Source organism: Talpa occidentalis, unplaced genomic scaffold (genome assembly GCF_014898055.3).
Source record: "Talpa occidentalis isolate TD23 unplaced genomic scaffold, MPIMG_talOcc4v2.1 talOcc4.14, whole genome shotgun sequence".
Taxonomy (NCBI): domain Eukaryota; kingdom Metazoa; phylum Chordata; class Mammalia; order Eulipotyphla; family Talpidae; genus Talpa; species Talpa occidentalis.
In genome coordinates this window covers 83,557,388-83,577,481 of record NW_023601433.1, presented here as the reverse complement: position 1 = coordinate 83,577,481, position 20,094 = coordinate 83,557,388, and the positions used below count along the sequence as shown (strand labels likewise).

At 54.6% G+C, this 20,094-nt stretch overlaps 1 protein-coding gene across 1 annotated transcript in view; it reads right to left on the bottom strand.

Moving 5' to 3' along the window:
• The window catches only part of RBM19 (RNA binding motif protein 19), a 107,924-nt gene extending 92,246 nt beyond the window's left edge, over positions 1-15,678 (bottom strand). The window contains exons 1-16 of the mRNA XM_037511111.2: positions 15,515-15,678; positions 13,469-13,651; positions 11,788-11,913; positions 11,601-11,639; positions 11,125-11,317; positions 9,833-10,083; positions 8,767-8,844; positions 5,870-5,948; positions 5,426-5,497; positions 4,947-5,150; positions 4,062-4,192; positions 3,216-3,337; positions 2,743-2,839; positions 2,047-2,157; positions 1,297-1,497; positions 353-482 (exon numbers count right to left, since the gene is read on the bottom strand). Of these exons, the coding sequence (XP_037367008.1) occupies positions 353-482; positions 1,297-1,497; positions 2,047-2,157; positions 2,743-2,839; positions 3,216-3,337; positions 4,062-4,192; positions 4,947-5,150; positions 5,426-5,497; positions 5,870-5,948; positions 8,767-8,844; positions 9,833-10,083; positions 11,125-11,317; positions 11,601-11,639; positions 11,788-11,913; positions 13,469-13,651; positions 15,515-15,550 (2,053 nt within the window). The 5' untranslated portion in view covers positions 15,551-15,678. The remainder of the gene's footprint in view (positions 1-352; positions 483-1,296; positions 1,498-2,046; positions 2,158-2,742; positions 2,840-3,215; positions 3,338-4,061; positions 4,193-4,946; positions 5,151-5,425; positions 5,498-5,869; positions 5,949-8,766; positions 8,845-9,832; positions 10,084-11,124; positions 11,318-11,600; positions 11,640-11,787; positions 11,914-13,468; positions 13,652-15,514) is intronic.
• Between the last annotated feature and the right edge of the window lie 4,416 nt (positions 15,679-20,094).

Genomic DNA, 20,094 nt, shown 5'->3' with positions numbered 1-20,094 from the left:
GCCAGCCACCTGCCACGTCTCTCGGGGTCGGGGTGGCGGGGGGGGCACACTGCTGGAGAGAGAGGACCAGGGTGTTTGCACTTGCTCTGTCTGAATCTATTAACAGAGTCTACTGTGTTTTTAGCTCCTTTAATTAACAAACTAGAAAGCTGACCACTTCATGCTGCACCCGTAACTTTTATTCTCTCTGTTTCTAAGGACAATTTACATGTCCATAAAACCCAAGAGTCTGAGGCCCCCTGGTCTTCAGGATGAATATAAACTTCAAGCCAAACACCTGATAAATGATTCAGCACTCCCAGCCCTCCCCGCCATGCCGCCCCAGGACACCCTGAGCTCAGATCCACTGTACCTGCTTCTGGCTCTGCCCTGTCCTTTTCCACAGGATCTGCCGGGGTGTCTTGGGGTTCTTTCTTCTGGGGGGCTGAGCTGGAGAAGACGCCCACTGGAGCCCACTCCAGGTACAAGGGGATGTGGTGAAACTGTAGAGACAGGGGTGGGAGAGACACCTCTTACACAGACGGAGAGACAAGATGGGGCGGGAGGTGGGCTGAAGATAGACCCAGCAAAAACCGACTCCACGGTCTAACCCCAAACCTACGAACGTGATGAGATTTGGAAAAAAAGGTCTTTGCAAATGTTAGTAAGGGCGGGATCTGGAGGTGAGACCACACTAGATTATCGGATGGATCCTTCATCCCATGACAGTGTCCTAACAGAAAGGCAGAGGCAGACTGGAGTGACACAGACACAAGCCATGGACACCTGGAGCCCCCAGAAGCCAGAAGAGGTCAGGAAAGACCCTCCCCTAAAGCCCTTGAGGAGAACACGGCCCCGTAACACCTGGACTCAGACCTCCAACCCCCAGACCTGGGAACTGCATGACACCATGTTTCTGCTATTTCATCGCTGACTCTGGGGCTGCTTGTTACAGCAGCCATGAGACGCTAACACACTGCCGTGCACACGATTGTGTGTCTGCAAAGACCCTATTTCTTCTTTTTACCGAGAAACAAGAGGCAGGCCTGTACAGAACTGACTCAACTCACCACGGATTCAAGATGGCAGAAGCATGGCGGAGAACGTTCAAGTTAACGTGGGAAGGGAATGCCGAGGAAAAACCTAGGAAAGGCAGAGCCTGGCAAGGAGCCCAGGCTGCTCCCTGGAGGGTGGTCTGTGAGGGTCTCAGGGTGGGAAGGAGTCACAAGCATGACAGACGAGCGTTTTCAGCCAGCGCCTCCCCCACGCCAGGTCTCCGCTCCCTTATCCTCTCCCCACAAAGCAGGGCAACCCTACCTTGGAGTAGGCCAGCTGTCGGAAGGCCTTGCGGGCCTCCAGGGGCTCCAGGAACTCCACAATGGCAGTGATGCCACCTTCAGGCAGCAGCACACGGCCCAGGCTGCCAAAACGTCCGAAGGTCTCCTGGAGCTCAGCTGCCAGGGTGCCGGCTGGGAGGTTCTTCACTAGAATCACAGTCTGGCTTCGCTCTGCGGCTGCCTGTGGCAAGGAAGGGACAGCATGGGGCTACAGCAGGAAGGGTCCTGGCCTGACACCAGCACGGCTCTGTCGGTGACTGCAGACCATGTGGGTGCTCCTATGGGGCCGTCCAGGAGACTGAGACCCCTTGCAGCAGATAAGGCCTCGGGCTCCAGAGCGCACTCTGGTGAAACCCTGGCCCCTCCACTCCCGCACAGGGGCCCAAAGGGGAGGTTGGAAGTGATCTGACCAAGCCTCCAGATGAGGTTTCTGTAAGCCTAAGAGCTCCCGCTCCTGCTAGGTGGAGAGGTCTAAACCCCCACAGACAAGGGAGGTGCTAGGCAGGGGGACAGGGTGCTCAGGGCCCCTGAGGGAAAATGGTGGGTTACAAGGTAGCCCTCTTGTATGAGGTCCCTGGTCTGGGCCCATATGGTTTTCTTCTTTCTTTAGAGTGAACTATTGAGACATTAATGGCCCTTGCAAAGCCAGATCCTCAACCGCAAACCCTCCTGTGTCACCCGGTCTGGAGCTCCACCCTGGCTCTCCAGGCTCTGGCTCCCTGGTACCCACCTGGCTGAAGGAATCCAGACAGACCCCATGGTCCAGGAGGAAGCGCCGGACTTCTTGGACGAGCTGGGTCTCCCCCAGGGCCACACGCACGGCCACGCTGCCCCTGGTCTCCTGCAGGAGGGGACAAAGGAAGATGCCCAGTCAGCTGGCGGGCAGATGACGAACCAGCCCTCCCAGCGCAACAGCCCAAGGCAGTGGCCAGATGGAGACAGACCCGCTGGCGTCCTCACCCCCCACCTCAGCAGCCCTAGCTTCCCGAGGCTCAGAGGCCTGAGGCCCTGTTCACTCTGCTCACTCATTCTGAAGGAAAGTGTGGGCTCTGGAGGGGCGGTTGGGGTGGTGGGGAAGTCAGAGGACAGGGCAGACTTGGAGAGGAAGAGCAGGGGATGACCCTGGTGGGTGTGAAGTGAAGTCAGGCCAACCTAGTGCCACCCCACTTCTGTCTCTTTCCAGATGTGAACCAGGCCAGTTACTCCATGTCCCTGGGCCTCAGTTTCTCTATCTGGAAAGTGGGCACAGTAAGAGCCCTTCCTTTACAGGGCTGTGGAGGAGCACGGCCTCCCACTCATGGCCGGCGTGGAGGGCGTTACCAAGGCCCTCCCCTCTGGCTCCACTCCACACCTGGGGCCCACAACTTGTTATAAGAGGCCCCGGGGCCCACAGGTGACCCCTTTCTGCTGCCCCCCAGTCACTCACATGGTCAAACACTTGGCTCTTGGAGGCACTGTACTTCTGTGCGATGGCATCAGCCACGGCGTTCGGGCCCATGAAAAGGGTGTTCCAGTTGTGGGAGCTGAGAGGCAGAGGCAGAACTGGGAGGTCAGGGGGAGGGCGAAGGAGGGGAATCTTCTCTCAGCTGCAAAGCCACCTCCTCCCCAGAGGGCCAGATTCCCAGTACCCAGGGCCTGAAGAGGACAGGGCGACATTAACAACCCAAACACTGGTCTAGCCCGGGTCTGATCACTTAAGGAATATTACCCATCTGATCCCACAACGGGTTCAAGTAAAACACCACTGTGACTCCCCCCAGTTTGCAGATGAGGTCACGAGGCTTAGCAAGGTTAGGGCCGGGAGGTTAAATCCATCCCAAGGAGTCAGAGCCCCAGGGAGCTGGGAGGGCTGGGTGGGAGCAGCAGAGCCTGGCCTAGGTGGTGGGGGCGGGTAAGGACCTGGCGCTGTTGGCTTTATCTTTAGACTCTTTCTTCTTCTTGTAGGACGATGATCCAGGTGCGTCAGCATCTTCGCTGGCTTCCTTCTTGATGGTGGAGGGTAACACGTGGAGCATCCTGCCCTGGTGGGGGCGAGGGGGAAAAGAGAGGAAGCGGGCAGGCGTGTCTACATCCTGCCCAGGACCTCGGCCTCCATACTGTGGGGGGAACCCAGTGCTGAAACCCCCGGGAAAAGGAGGGCCCCTGGGTAGAATGAACACGTGGTCACCCTCCACCCAGAAAGGGAGCCTGGCCATGCAACTTGGCGCCTGCCCAAGGGGACAGTGATCAGCCTGGAAGGAATACCGGCAGCACCCCCTGCCCCCCAACACCTGGGCCCCTCCTGTCCCCGCATGTGCCAGGGAGAGCCTGGGCCCCACGAGGCAGGGTGACAGATCACGGAGGAAGGAATGAACAAGAGCAAGGGAGAGGAGGAGCCTGGGGCACCGGCACCAAGCACAGAACAGGGCGACACTGGCCGAAGAATTTTTCGTGGTCTGTTGCGGTTGTTAGTGTGGCCATGTTTCTGGAAGGATGGCAGGTTTGATTCATTTGGCAAATATTTGCTGAGTGCCTACTATGTGCCAGGCCCTGCTCTGGGTGCTCAAGACAGACCTGACCCCTGCTCTTGGGGAGCACCTTCCAGGCACTCCTGACAAGAGGTAGCTGGCAGGCCAGTGGGTGTGATTCCCTAGGCCTGAAACATGGGCACATATGTACATGTATGTACACACACACACACACACACACACTCTCAGCCTTTCTCAGTCACGTGAGCTCCACAGCACCCCATTCCTGAGCACTCACCTGGAACACCTGCCCATCCACTTCCGCATAGGCCTTCACAGCATGTTCAGGGAACATGAAGGTAACAAAGGCAAAGCCCTTGGGTTTCTTGGTCAGGCTGTCGATGGGGTAGTGGAGCTCAGACAGGGGACCTAAGAACGGAAGATGTGTCAGTGGGCCGGGACCAGGGCCTGTGCGCCAGCGAGAGGGGAGCCAGGGCCCGGCCCAAGTGGAAGAATCTGGTATGCAGGAGGCAGGCTGGGAAGTGACATAGTCTGCCCCATGCAGAGACCCCTCAGGGGCTCCTTGTTACCATACGGGCACCCACCAAGTACTCATCCTCTGCACCTCATAGCCAGCCTCCAAATAGAAATAGGGAGACTCTAAAGGCCTCACCCTGACTTCCTTCCCTCAACTACGGTGACCTCACAAGCAAATGCAGCTGTGCATGACCACACTGGGCTCCAGACTTCAAGTTCTTGTTCCAAGAACAAGAGCCAGGACAGTACAAATGACCCTCACCACCAAATCTACTTGTGCGCTCAGTTTGGGGAGGGCTCAGTTTAGACAGGAGAGGGCGTGGCCCGAGGAGCACTGTCTGCTCACACCTACAGGCCACGGGACAGCTCAGGACAGGATTTCCAAAGCTCTTTGGCTGTGTCTTCTGAGGTGAGAGCCTGGAGGACCTTTGCTAGGCACCCGTTAGCCCCCATGTGTCATGCCCCAGGCTTCAGAGCAGGACAGGGGTCACCAGCCCCAATTTATGGATCAGGAAAGTGAATCGAGAGGGCTGAAGTCACCGCCTTGGGTGAGGCTGAGGGGAGACGAACTGGGACTTGAACTAGGCCGGCAGGTCTCACCCCAGACTGAGGGGTGCATGCAGTGAGGGGGGGGTCACACCCCTACCGTATTTGGAGAAGAGCTCCTGCAGGTCCTCCTCGGAGCTAGTGTAAGGCAGGTTTCGCACAAAGAGCCTCCCAGAGTCAGCCAGGTCCTCCTCCTCTTCGTTCTCCGCAAGCGTCCGTCCTTGCCAGGCTTTGGCGCTGCTCCTTAGGGGTCCCTTGGTGACGGGGGTGCTCTTTTCCCTGAACACCTCGATGTAGCGGCGACCTGAGAGGAGAGTGGTCAGGGCTCCCACGGAGGCCAGGACTTTCCAGCCTCTCCTTGCTTCTTCCATGGCCACAGTGGCTGTTGGCCCGACACCAGGCCCTGGCCGGACCAGAAAGCCCTTTCAGATCCTCACTCACCCTGCGAGTTCAGTTTCAACCCAGTGCCTAGGACAGTGCCTGGCACATAGCTGACCCTCAACAAACATTTATGAAGCTAATGAATGAGTGGCTGAAGCCTGCACCCACAGAGCACCCCAGCCCCAGCCCGGCCCTCACCCATGTACTCTCTGTTGCACTTCAGAGCTTTCTTCACTTCCTCTTCGCTGCCGAAATCCACAAAGATGTACCCTAAGAAAGCACAAGGACAAAGGACAATCTGTAGGCCCTGTCAACACCCACACCATGCCCGCTGTTTGGGGCAATCTGAGCAGAAACTGGGGGGAAAACAATCACATTTTTGCCAAATCTCCAAGATACAGACTCCCTCTCACCCCTCCACCAGCTCCCCCATCCAATTTCCCTCTGCAGGGGGTGATCAGACACAGCGGCTGGCTGCTTTATCCATCATATATAGGTCTCCACCCCCAACCCCGGAGCCTGCTCTGGAGGAGACGCATGCGGCAGGGAGGTGACCCTGCTCCCTAACTCAGCTGCCCCTGCCCCGTCCTGCCCAGTTTCCCATCTGCCCCTCCAACCTGCCCAGATATGCCCAGGTCCCACCTGTTTTGTTGCCATGAGCATTTCTCACTATTCGAATAGCCACTGGTTTCAGGGGGGCCAGGAATTCTGTAACATTTTTCTACAAGGAAAAGCAAAGGTTTTTTCCTCTTCATCAATCCAGTAATACAAGGACAACAGCACAAGGTCAAGTTCTGTATTCAGGAAGGTCACCAAGAAGTGCTTCATCCTCCTTTGTTTCACTCCTTCCTCCCCTTCTGCATAAAATAAAACTACCTTGGGGTAGAAGGGGGATTTTATTTTATAATTGGATTAAAAAATGAAGGATGTAAGGAAAAGTGTAAAACTGTGACATCACCACCAGCCATTTAAGGCAGTGTCGCATCTTTTCATCCTAAGTGCTTTGTTATACATATTGGGGTTAAGTTTATCTCATTTCACTTCTCATTAAGCAAGAATATTTGTCCCTGAAACATATTAACGTAAATGTCCTACTGTAGACAGTCCCCAATTTTCTTAACGATGTTTCTACTTTTTTCTTTTAATTATGGTCTTTTTTTATTTTTGCGTAGAACTGGGGTACAGGCCAGAGATGCAGGGGGAAGAGGATTCACCAGAGACAGAGTGGGGAACAGAACAGGAGGATCTACTGAAATACACTGCTGAGGGGAGCAGCAGGCGAGGCAGGAGAGGTCTGCTGTGCCATTTGGGTCAGCTCCCTGGCTGGGGATCGAACTCAGGCCAAAGCAGTGATTAGCACTGAGACTTAACTCCTAGGCCAACAAGGAGGCCCCACTTTTACATTCTAAGAATGCAGCTTTCTGTTTATGTAAGCATTCTTTCAAATCCCTCAGTAGGACTGAACATTCTCTTTACACAGGACCTATAAAACTTTTACTAGAATGCCTATAAAGCCTCCCTTCACACACACATTCCATAATATTTGCTACAGTATCTAGAAGCAGGCTTTCCTTTGAGTCGACACAGAAAAAAGAATCTTTTCTTCCACTAGAGTTTCTTTGTTTTTGGAAAGAAGGGACTATTTTTTGTGGATTAATTTTGCAAAAAACCAACAGTTTACCTATTTTCTCAATTACAGCACGGGACTTTTGGAATGGCTGGTACTGAAAGAATTCTGACCCTAAAGAACTTGATAGTTCAGTCTCCTACAACCCAAATGCTTATGACTCAAAAGTTGGGTAACTTTTATTTGAAAAAAATGAGCAAATATATAGACTATCCAAAGACATGAAACCTTCACTAGAAAAGAGGGTAGAAGTGTTTACTTCGGCAGCACATATACTAGAAAAGAGGGTAGAAGAGACACTCGGACCATCTGCAAAAGAGGATATAATAGAAATGTGAAAGCATTTCTATTATGTCATTAACAATTTGAAATATAAATTAAAATGAGAGGCCCTTTTCACCTGTTGCATTGCTAGAGGCTAATCCCCAGGGTCCTAGAAGCAAGCAGCTCATACTCTGCTGAGAGGGCACACTGGTGAGACTTCCAGAGGACAAGTGACAGCTGTTTCACAGGCTCCCAGGGCACGGGCATGTGCTTGCATAAGGTATTTATCTGCAACAAGGGCTGGCAAACCATGGTTACCAGGTCCAGTGGCACTAGGGTTGCCTTTGCTTGGCCTATAAGCTAAGAAGTGCTTTTGTATTTTTGAAGGGTTATTAAAAGGTAAAACAGAGGGCCTCCCTGGTGGCGCAAGGGGTTAAGCTCAGCACGGTAAAGCTATCTGCAGCCACTGCAGCCGGAGTTGGAGCCCCTGCCAAATGGGGAGCTGACCCACATGGCGCAGCAGACCTCTCCTGTCTCACCCGCTGCTCCCCTCAGCAGTGTATTTCAGTCAGTCTGCCTGTTCTGCTCCCCACTCTGTCTCTGGTGAATCCTCTCACGCTCCCCACCTCTGGCCTGCACCCCAGTTCTTGTATGCATAAATGAATCTTTAAAAAAAAAAAAAAAAAGGTGAGAAAGACTGTGATTTAGAAAGCCTAAAATGTATACTAGCTAATAATCTTTACCGAAAAAATTCTGCTGACCTCCAAGCTCCAGGGATGCTGCCTGTTATTACTCATGACAGCAGACAACTGGGAACAACCCCCATGATCCCTTTTAGGGTCACATAAGCGCATCACAGTTCCTGCTGTACATTGCTTTTTCAAAATAAAAGACAGAGGTTGATGACAAAGAAGAAATGTCTGAGAAGGTAAATCTGGAATTCATTAGTAGTTGGCATGAGCAGGATGTGGGGTGGGGGAGGCTACCCAGTTTGCCCAGGACACTCAGGAATTACCCCTGTATGGACCCTAGCTGGTCACCACCTGGGGACTCTCCCCCCACTCTCAAAAGTTTGGACCATTTACAGAGTCATGTTGGCTTGAGGAGGTTTTTATCTTACTTCTTTTTATCTTCCTACATTTATAAATGTCCCACAGCGAACTTTTATTAGTTTCATAAAGAGGGAAATTTAAAAAGCATTCCCTGCTGTGGACCCAGGGTCAGCAAACTATGTGAACCAAACCTGGCCTGTTGCTTGCTTTTATAAATAAAGTTTTATTGGCACACAGTCATGGCAATTTGTTCACTGACAGTCTGTATAAGCCTCTGCTGAGGCCAAAGAGCTGAGTAGCAGCAATAGTGACCCTACCGATGAGAAAGTCCTAAATCTTTATCAACTGGTCCTTCTATTTTAACAGAAAAATGTTCGCCCATTATTAGCGCAGATGGTCAGGGCTTAGAGCCTGCTCGTCTTGTCACAGTTGGCCGTTTCCTGGCCCCGATGAGCTCTGAGATCAGTCTTTTAGGGTCTGTTTCCATTTAGCTCCACTGATGCTAAAGCCCCCACATAGGAGAGGCTCCTGGCATCCCCATCCTTGCCTCATTCCTTGCCAGGGGCTCCTAGCCCTTGTCCCCTATTAGCACATACCTCTGTGACATTGAAGGGCGCGCCCCGCAGCTTCACGGTGTAGGGGGTGGTGGGTTCCTTCTGGTTTGCTGGTTTCATCTGAGTGGCAGCAAAGAACAGAAACCGTCACAGTGCGGTCCCTGGGAGCAGCAGCAGGAGGCTGGGCAGGCATCTGGGGCCCTGTGCCTGCCTGGCCTGTGTGGTGTGGAGGTAAGGGTGGGCTCACAAGAGTCCCAGGCCAGGAGGGCCCAAGGGCAGGGGCAAGAGCCCCAGGGCACAGTATCACTGCTGCCATGGATTCCCGCCTGCTCTCTCCAGGCAGTTTTCAACACCACCCTCCTGTAGAGTCATTAATCTTACAGAGGTCATGGGCTCAGGACTTCTGTTGTCATTCTGGAAGCTAAACAGCTCTGAGAAACCTAAATGTTTCCTAAGCCCTTCAGCAACATGGCCTGCCTGATGTGAATTCGCTGGCCCCCAGAGCTGCTCTGAGCTGAGGCGAGGCAATCTGGGATGAGCATTTATCCCATGTAGCAGAGCGCATTTCAGATATTGCTGTGGAAATAGTCACATACTCCATCTGGGAGATTTGGATGCTCCCCATCACCACCCACATGTACCCTCGGGCAATCGCTTGCCTCACCTAAGCTTCAGTTTCCTCACCTGTAACACAGGACAAGAAGGATCTCAGTCCCCCGAGATTGTTATGAGGCTCAATGACCAATGACACTGAACCCAGCATGCAGTAATGCTCAGTTACTCTTATCTATTATCAGGAGCTCACAACTCTCTGTCCTGGTACTAAATACACAGTGTAACACCCATGTATCCACCAGCAGCTCATTTACACCCAGACTTGGAAGGCAGGTGACCTCCTGTGTCAGCCCCAGCACACGTCCCAGCCCAAGGTCACACAGCCTGCAAGCGCCAGGGCAGAGGGGAGAAGCCAGGTCTTCAGACTCAGGCTCAATCTCTTCTCTGTGCCACCTCCCCCACCAAGGGTTGCAGGGACACGGTGGCTCAGGTGGACCTCCCCTACCTCCCCAGGCTTCCGGGAGCCCCCAATCCCAGACCCCGAGCCACACACCTCACTGCTGGCCTCCCGGTGGCTTTTACTTCCCTTGGGAGCCCCCATCCTCTCTCTGTCCTGCTGGGTGGAGGCCTCACGGGAATTCTCCTCCTCTGCCTCACTCCCGTCCTCACAGTTTACGGCCTCATCTTCACTTTCCTCCTCCTCCGAGGACGATGGAGACTGGGCTGTCACCATCTTGGACTTGAGGTAGTCCATGTCTGACAGCTCCTTCTGTGCAGCGGCCTTGGGCTCAAGGCTGTTGTCCTCTGCAAAGACGGAAAGCGGGGGTGTGTGTGTTTGTGTCTGTGAGCATCCAGTGAGCCAGAGGCCTGGGCCCACTGACGGCCAGGCAAGACACTGTGGAGTGATTCGAGGTGCCAAGCCCACCGTGACCATGAGGCCCCAGCTCGTCCTCTGAGAAATAACATGATGTGGTGAAATGGCAGACTGAGCTATTTGACGTGGCCCAGGCTGAGCCTCCTCAGGTCATTCTTCCCAAAGGCCTGTTGGATTCTGGGAGTGTTGCTGTTCCACCATGAAAACCCTGCAGGGATCTCCGCCACTCTTGCGGTGCCAAGCCTGTGCCAGCGATTCACAGCTCCAGCTACCCCAAGGCCCTGGGAGCGCCCTCTAGCTCCTATACTCCTGTCTTCTGCCAGCCTTTGCCACGCTGCTCCCTCCACCCTCCCTGACCAGGTCCCACCAACCCAAGGATGCCTTCAGATGCCAGCTTTGCACAGAAGCGTCACCAGGCGCAGAATTCCCACCGAGTCCATTCTCCTACCTTCATACCCAGATCAACTCCCGCTCCTCGCCCACCACACTCACCAGCGCTGCAGACACTCAGGTGCCCAGCTGTGTCCCCAGGGCTTGGCGGCCCCTCTGAGGACAGAGGCCCACTCCCCCACCTCCTGTGGGCCACGGCCCAAGGGTCACTTCCTCAGAGGCCTTCCCTGCCAATGCTCCGATGCTGTCCCTGCTCCCTGTCGGGGCAGCTGTCACCAGAGACCAGACAGAAGAGTGTGTTCTGGACAGCTCTGCCTCCTGTGTGCGGTCGGCAGCGCCACCAGGGCAGGAGTCTTGTCTTTTGCTCCCTGTTGTGTCCCCAATGCCTAGAGCAGTGCCTGGCACAGGACAGAGGCTCCGTAAACACGTAACTGACTAAGTGGACACGTGACCAGAATCCGTGAAGGTGCTGTCCCTTGGGGTGGGATGTTCACTCCACTAGGGAGCAGTCTCTGCCTCAGCCCCCGTGTCACACACACACACAGACACATGCACAGGGGAGCACACAGGCACGCTCTTACCTTCCCCGTCCTCCCCAGCTGCCTCCTCCTCACTTTCCTGCCCCGAATCAGAGTCGAAGTTCAGGTAGTCGCTGGCTGGCTTGCTCTTGCCTTTCACGGACTCGGAGGCCAGGGCGTCATTCGCCCAAGTGGCCGCCTGCGCCCGCTTCTGGTGAACAGACAGGAACTCCTGGAAGCTGGTGTCCTCCTTCAGCTGGAGGCAGCAGAGCGGGTGGCGGGAATAGAGAAGAACAGACAAGGCTCAGGCCGGGCTCACCCTCCCAACTGTCAAAGGCTAAGCGTGTCCTCCAAGTCCATGTCCCAGGCCGGGTCAGTCCCGGGGAGGGCAGCGTGGAATCCTCATCAGACAAGACAAGGAAGCCACGGAGATGTGACAGGGGGGATGCCAGGCCCCCTCTGCTTGTCTGGCCGGACTCAGTCTCCTCCTGATTCTCCTCCCAGGAGCCCCCAGGGCCCTGCCAGCAAGACAGACTCACCTTGTCCAGTTCACTTGCTGCCTTTTTCTTCTTGTCACCCTGAAAAGAGGCAGTCAGTGAGGGAAGAGTCTGCCTCCAAGAACCACCCAAGAGGGATCCTCAGGTCATGCCCACTCCCGCTGCCGAGCCCTCCCGGGTGACCACCCTGCTGACACCATGGACACGGCAGGAGCGACTCTTGACGCACTTTCTTTGTTTCGGGGGGCACGGAGTCTCTGTCTTTTGAAGACTGCTTGGGCTGGCTGGGCTTCTGGGCGTGCTTGCTCCAGGCTCGGGGCTTGGTCGGGTCCCCGAATGACTTGCAGAACTCCACCTGCATGGCAAGAGGGTGGGGTGGAGAGATTCCATATGCCAGGGGTCTTTAGTGGGGGGACCATTCCTCTCCCCACTTCCAGATGGGACACTGAAGCACAGAGAAGAAACTGCATAATCACCCAGACAGCGGGTGACAGGGGTGAGGGGACAGGGTCCAGAGTCAAGTTCTTAGCCATAGCCTCCAGGGGCGATGCGAGGGAGAGCCAGATGACACAAGCACAGGCGACACCAGTGAACTGCTGACAATGCCCCCCAATCATGTGAAGTGAGCTCCACGGGCCCCAGAGAGAAACAGGGAAGGAGAAACAGGGTGAGCACTTGGGTGCAGGAAAGGTGTGGGGTGTTAACCTGACACACCCCGTTCCCACCAGGGCCTTTGAGAGAGGTGGTGCTGGGAAACACCAAGGACACACGCAGCCACAGTCAAGGGGGCTTGGCTGGACACACGCAGCCACAGTCAAGGACAGTGGCCCACAGTGGCCTCTGTCACACTCCTTTAAGCGGCTGCTCTAAACAGCTTTTTCCATAAAAATGGGGCACTCACTGCCTGGCAAGAAAACATTGTTTTTTTTAAATCCTAATTTCTATTGCCCAGAGAGAGGAGTCAATATTTGGATAGAAGCCTCCCACGTGGCTCTGTACACACCACACATGCAGACGAAGGGTTGAGACTACACATTTGGTTTTTTCCTTAACAATGTGTTACAGGGCCTCCCTGGTGGCGTGGGGTTAAGCTCAGCCACCAAGCTATCACCAGCCACTGCGGCTAAGTTCAATCCCCCGCCAGGGAGCTGACCCACATGGCGCAGCAGGCCTCTCCTATTTCCCCGCTGCTCCCCTCAGCTGTGTGTTCCAGTAGATCCACCTGTTCTGCTCCCCACTCCATCTCTGGTGAATCCTCTCACCCCTTACACCCCAGTTCTTGTATGCATAAATAAAATAAATCTTAAGAAAACAATGTTACAGATGCTTTATTAACTAAAAATGCACCTGAGTGTCACCAGTGGGACCTCCTCTTCCAGGAAGCTTGTGTGCCCATGGGGCTCCCCAGGAGCGAGTTGAGATGAGGCAGGAGTCTGAGCGTGCTTTCCAGGGGGACCTGACCAAACACTGACTCCAACACATCCTAGCTCTGGTGCTGTCCCATCACAGCACTGATGATGCTGATAACCAGCAGCCTGCTTATCTGCTGGCCTGTCTTCCACTTGCCTGTAGGCTGTGAGGACAGGGGCCAGGGGTACCCATTTCTCTAAATCCTAACACCACACAGGTGCTCATGGAGGGCTTGCTATGGGTGAGGGAATGACTTAGAGTGGGGTTTGGGGAGAGCAACATGGGCACCATCTGTGAGCTGGTCCCACATGCAAATTCTTGTCCCCAATACTGAGTCAGGAAGCCTGGGATTGGGGCCCAGGACCTTATTTTAACAAGTTCTCCTGGGGATCTGTAGGCATACAAGTTTGAGAGTCCTCGAAGACCTAAGGCATCCCAGTCTGAGAGGGTGGGAAAGATCAAGCGGGGTCCCTATGTGTAGCTAGCCAGGGGAGACTCACCGTGATCCGGGAAGTGTCAAGGAAACTCCTGTGGAAGTGGTCCTGTGCCCTCTGGGCCTCCTCCTCGGACTTGAAGCCAATGAAGCCGAACTTGCGAAACTTGCCATCTTTGGTGAACTTGAGGCTGCAGTCTGTCAGTGTACCGAAGGCGGCGAATAACTGTCTGAAACGCTCTTCCTTCATCTGGGACAGAAGGAGCACAATGAGGGAGGAGCTAGGAGTCCTCAGAGCCAAGGGGACAGAAACCCTAAGCCATTGGGACAGAAACCCTAAGGCATGGGGCTCCCCAGGAGTGAGCTGAGATGAGTCAGGGGCCTGAGTATGCTTTGCAGGGGGACCTGACCCAACGCTGACTCCAACACGTCCTAGCTCTGTGGCCCTGAACCTGTCCCTGACCCACGTCACCGATAAGGACATGAGACCTCACAATGGCGGCAGTGAAATCCTCCTGTACTCTGGCAGCGAGGGGAAGGAGGCTAGCTGTAAAAGGACCCAGCAGTGCGGATGCTACATAGGAAAGACCTAATAAGTGTCCTACCACACACACAAGATGCCTATGTCCTAATCCCTGGGACCCACAACTGACGCCTTACAGATCAAAGGGGATTTTGCAGATGTGATTACATGAAGGATTCTGAGATGGAAAGATGGTCCTGGATTACCAAGGTGGACCCAATAAGGAATCCCTGAGGAGAGGGGGTGGATAGAAGCAGAGTGTGGGAGACGCTCTGCTGCTGGATTTTTTAGATTTAGGACATGGTCATGAGCCAAAGAAGGCAGGCAATCTCTCCAGAAGTTGAAAAAAAGGCAAGGAAACAGATTTTCCCCTAGAGCCTCTGGAAGGAACGCAGCCCTGACAAAACCAAGATTTCAGGATCTCTGAGCTCCAAAGCTGTAAGAAAATAAATGTGTACTGTTTAAGCCACTCCATGTGGCAGCAACAAAACAGGGTGAACATTTGGTCAAGGAGCATCACACTCTGCAAAACTGGCTCCTGGCTCCCCACCATTCTCACTCCAGCCACTCTCACATCTCTGGGACTTTTCTAAGCAGCTCTGGGGAGATTTGTGTGTGTGTGTGTAGGGTAAATGAAAAAGTATCAGACTTTTCTGCCCTCCCGCCATTAGGATTGATGCTGGATCCTTGTGGTCCTGAATGCATGCCTGATGGCGGGCACCAGGAGTAGGGTGTGGGAATGCGTAAGTGGGTACACCTATGTTGAGAGACTGGCTATAAGGGCGGCATGACAGGGACACCAATAGAGCAGAGAATAGAAGCAGAGAGAGCCAGAGAGCCCAGAAAGAGAGAGGAGTTGCTGGGGGCTGGGAGGCCTGCCAGGCTCCCCCTTCCCCGGCCCCGCCTCCAGCACGTCTGCCTGCCTGCCGTGTACCTGGTAAATCCCAATAAAAGCCTGCAAAAAACACTGAGGGCTCCAGGACTCCTCCTTTACCACGTCTGCTCGGATCATAGAGATCCTGCTCTGGCCCATCCTGCCCCCTAAAGTTTGGTAGAGGGATGGAGGGGCACTCTGGGCCCCACAAACAACCAAAACAAGTTTTAAAATTCAAGAATTCAAAAGTCTTGACAGCCCAGTTGGAAGGAAAAAGACATTTCCTGAGGCAAGATCTTAACAACTCTCATCTCACTGCAACCTCACATTCACAGGTTGAGTGTGAAATTATCTGCATTGCATAGCAAAGGGTGTTCGCAGAGGATAAGTAATCCATGCAAGGTCTCCAGAGCCAAGGCCTGTGCCCCAGGCAGTGCATCATCTTCCCCAGAATCTGAGAAACCGCGCTCAAGTCTGGCCCCATCACTTCACAGTGCCCAACACCAAAGGCTGTTAAAGTACAACGGGAGGTTGTTCAGGACCTGGTCCCGACCCAGCTCCTCGGCGGGTCTCTTGCTGAAAGCCTTCTCGCAGCCTCCTCGGCTTCTCCCCTCTGAGGTCTGTCTCCTCTGAGTGAAAGCCCCTCAATTCTCCCCATCCGCTTCCTCCCAACCCCAGTGATCGGCTGACCCCAATTTCATATTTTCTTCACTCACCCCATTCGGGAGGTTCTTCACGATTAGTCGCGACATGGCGCACGGTCCCCGCGGTTCTGATTCCGGCACGACAGCACACGGTCGTTTACAACAACTTTCACGCTACAGCTATGGGCGCCGCCATCTTTGACGAGGCGGAACAAAGTCACGTGCTCCCGAGCGAGGCCGGCCCTCCCCGGAAGTAGGCGTGGCCACACCCGACCGCCCCAAGGAAGTCACCCCCGCACGGGGCGGGCCTGCGCGCTTGCACCCTGCGCATGCGCGGGCTGTTCGGCGGCGGCCGGAGAGACCAATTCGGGGGCGCCGCCGGCAGGGGGCGCTGCTGCCGGCCATTAGGGGCAGTTTGCCCTGGGGGGCTCCGAGCGCGGCGAGCAGGAAAATCATTTCGGTTCCTCTATTTTATTATTGAATCCAAAAACTTCTTTTCCCTGAGCTGGGGAGCGGAAGTAGCGATGGTAGCGATGGGGACACGGACTCAGGAGGACACCAGGCCCCAGGACCCCATGGCTGGGCATCGCCCCCAGCTGTCAGGGGGGTGTTGGGGGTGACTGTCTCCTGTCTGCAGGGAGCAATTGCGAACCCCACGAGCCCAGCGGTTTGCTCCGAGTTCTGCAGCTATTAGAATTAAGTAGCATTAATTAAGGTGAGCGGGTGATGGGCTGCCCTGGCTGCCTAGGCCTGCTACCACCAATGACCTGCCAGAAACGTAGCCACGGAAAATAACAGAACTGTATTGTCTCCCTGCTCCAGAGCCCAGAAAACACAGAATCAGAGTGTGGGGCGGGCCCGGCTCCCCGGGGAGATGCCGTCCTGCTGCCAGAGGCGCCAGGCGACCTGGCCCTGGCTGTCTGGCTCCAGCCTGCCCCCCACTTCAGTGACCCACTCAGATCTGCCTCCCTCCCTCTCCTCTCACCTAGTAGGGCACCTGCTGCTGGATTTCGGGCTTATCCTAAACCCAGAATGATCTCATGTCGCCATCCTGGACTTAATTCCATCTGCAAATACTCTCTCCCAGATAAGGTCATAGTCACAGGTTCCTGGGATCTGGGCGTGGGCATATCTTTTAGGGGGACACTATGAAACCCACTCTGTGAGGGTTTGCTTGCTTTGCAGTGGGCTACTCTAGAGATTAAATTTCACCTTCTCCTGTCTTAGGGAGACTGTCTACTCCACACAGGTACACGTGTAAAAATGTACCCTCAAGCTTAGAGTAAATGTCTTAAGGGGTCACTGTGTTTCGAAGTCGTTCGTTTGTTCAACAGATACTCGTGTATGAAAGTGTTCTTTAATTAAATGACAATTAGGGGTTTGTTTTCTGCACATGGCGACCCTGGGCCGGACAGGCTGGAGCAGGCTTTACAAGGCAGCTCTGAGATATTAGTCTTTTATGAGAGGGCAAGGCACTGCCCAGCCAGGCCTGGTTTCATGTACTTTTATTTTATTATTTTCATGAACTGCCTTTATTAAAACGTGCAACTAAATGTAGCCTTCCCTGAAGAAATTCACAAATCAGAAGGTCTTTCAAAGGTATTTAAAAAAAAAAAAAAAAAGGAATGCTCTTTGCCAATCCCCAAGTCCCAACGCCAGGGAAATATGGTCGCCACATGTCAGGGGAAGGAGGGACGCTTCGGGGCTGTAGAGTCCCATGAATTTAATAAACAGTCACCTTATAACATTATGATTAGTCTCCCTGCTCTCCCGCCTTCCCGCTTTGTCTCCTGCCTCCTTTTCTCCCCCAGCAAATATAATCCAGGGACACCTGGACCCCATGGGACTGACTACCAGTGACATGGGGGATTTAAAAAAAACAGGCAGGTGTAAGCCAGTTCCACCCATGGCCTTCAGGAGTGATCTTGGGGTACAAGAACTCATGAATTGCTCCTGAGGACTAACATCCCACCTTTGTCAGCAGTGGGGAGAGATCATAAAGGGGGTGGGAGAGGCAGGATGGAGAGAGGAGACTAAAGTCTCGATTTCTCCATGTGTCACTTGCTCTCTGTCCCAATGGATGACACCAGTGTCCACCCAGCTGCTCTGACCCCCAGAAAAATGGGGGTTGTCCCTAAGTCTCTTCCCCAAAGCTCATGTCGAATGTATCTTCAACTTCTGCCTACCCCTCTCCTAAAGATTTGACAAAACCGTAACTACCCCATCTCCACCAACATCAGCAGCCTGTTCCAAGCACCAGGGTGTTCATGCCCCGCTGCGCCTCTAACCCATCAGCACAAGCCTAGTGACTTCCAACCACACATGCTGTTGTGCGCCAGCACTGAGTTCAGATGCCCTGCGGTGCAGGTGGGCAGGGCGGTGTTCTTTCCTGAGACTCCGCTTCCTGGTCTCCGCCCATGTCAATAGCCCCTTCCCGGCTCGTGGCCCCACCACCCCGTCCCCGAAGCCAGCAGTGGAGCGTCTACCCAGCCCTCCTGTATCTTCTCGTCGCTCTGACCCTCCTGCCCCCTCTTCTGAGTACTTGGTGACCACCCTGGTTCCCCCAGATCATCCTGGAGAACCTCCCCATCTGGGGCTCTTTCTGTTAAAACCAAACCCAGACCTGTCCCTCCTCTCCCTAAACCTTCCTGGGGGTCCTGCATCTGATCCAGAGCACACGCTCTTATCTTGGCCCGTCCCTTTGCTTCAGCCATTCCAGCCTCCTGCTGGTCCTCAGCCCTGCCAAGCGGCCTCCTGCCGCAGGACCTTTGCACTTGCCATTCCCTCTGCTGCCACCAAGCTTTCCAGATACCCGCCCAGCTGCCTTCAGTTCTCTGCTCCCCAGAAAGGCCCTTCCTGGCCACCCTGTCTGAAATGGGACCCCCATGCCTTCCTACCCCACTCGCACCCCACTGCCTTCTCATAGGGTCGTCCCCTCCTGGCGCCTGAGTGCCTGGTGCTCTTTTCCTCCCTACGGGACACCCGACTCCATCTGAGCAGAGATTGTGTGTGATTTGTTCATGGGGGACTCCGGCCCCAGCCCAGCGCCTGGCCCCGATGCAGAGGCTGAGCATGGCGGGAGGAGAAGGGAGGTCTGCTCCCTGGGTGCAACTCCTGGCTCTCCACATCCCAGCCAGGGGGCCCTGGCAAACCGCTGGTCTGATGCAAAACTTGCCCTCTTTCTCTTCAGCAGACAAAGGCTTGGCAGATCGTGGATGAGCGCGTGCGCCTGTGCGGGGCGGTGGGTCTGAGCTGTTTTCTTTTGTGTAAAATAGGGTAACAGTGGTAGCCGGCGGCGAGGCATGCGGTCAGAGTAGAATCTAACCGCGTGTGTGCAGGGCCGTGCTCGGGAATTCCTGTGTGCGTATCTTGACTATAATCTAAAAACACAATTGATCAAAAAAGAAAATTTTTAGGCAATACCTGCATCTCCTTCCCCAATTCACAGAATATTAACATTCACCCCCTTAGATGGGGGTGATTGTTATGAGTCTTTGTGATTGTTATGAGTCATCTGTGCTTACCTTCGCAGACTCCAAGGCCTTCACCCCCAAACTCTCCTCTGGGAACCCCATGCGTAAGCACAGCGCAGTCAGATTTGGGGAATTCAATGTCGATAGTTTTTATCCATTCATTTCCACAACCTCCCAGTCTTCGTGTCCCCAGAGCGTGGTTCCTACAGGCCTCCCCCACTTTCCCTGCCCTAGCAGATCCATCCCCCCTCATGGGACACCCCTCGGGGATCTGGAGGCCACGGCTGTCCCAGCCCCTGCTCCTCTGGCATAGCCTCTGAGCCTCCCTAGATTCTGGCGATGATACCCCCCGCCCCCCAAGATTCCCCTGTTATGAAAGTCATTTATGGGCTTTACAAAGTTCGCCAGTGTGCACAAAGGCTCCAAGATCGTCCACTTTCATTTTTATAGGTTCTGACCACAGGTCTGGGGAAACGGTCTCCCCCCCCAAAACCTGGGGAAACTGAGGCCCAGAAAGGCACCCTGTGCTTGTGATCACACAGCAGAGACCAAGGCCAGGTTGGCGTGGGCTCCTCTTGCTTCTCCTCACGGGTGAGCATCCCGGGGCCAGGGAGTCAGGGAAGAAAGAGGGGTGCTGGGTGTCACCCCGACTCATTCTGTGCGGCCGCAGAGTGGAGAATGGCAGCTAAATAGACGGGGCAAGGAGAGCGCAGAGTGTGACAGGCCTCCCTGGGGCTCCGCCACCAGGAAGGGACAGGCCACACTGACCACTGTGCCATGCAGCGTGGACACCGCCCCTTGAACCGTCAAGGTCAGCTCGACGCCGCTTTGGGAGTTTGGATCTTGGTGTCCCAGCGCTCTGGCTGAAAGTCCACCCTTTGCTGCCTTTTCTAATTGTCTGGGAGTCACCCCCACGCCCCCATCTCTGCCTCTGGGAGAAAGGCTGCCTGCGATGGTACAGATGTGCCAGCAGGCAGCGCCAGAGGATCGCGTACAGAGCCGCGCTGCGCAGCCCAGTCCTCGCCAAAGACTTGTCCCCGCACTGGCTTGTCCCACAACAGATGCGCTTACTCCTGGTCCCACCCCTTCAGGAAGCTGGAACCCTGTCTCCTTGCCTGCAGAAGCCCACGCAAAACCACGCCTGCCTCGAGTAGGTCAACGGATATTTCTGGATAAATA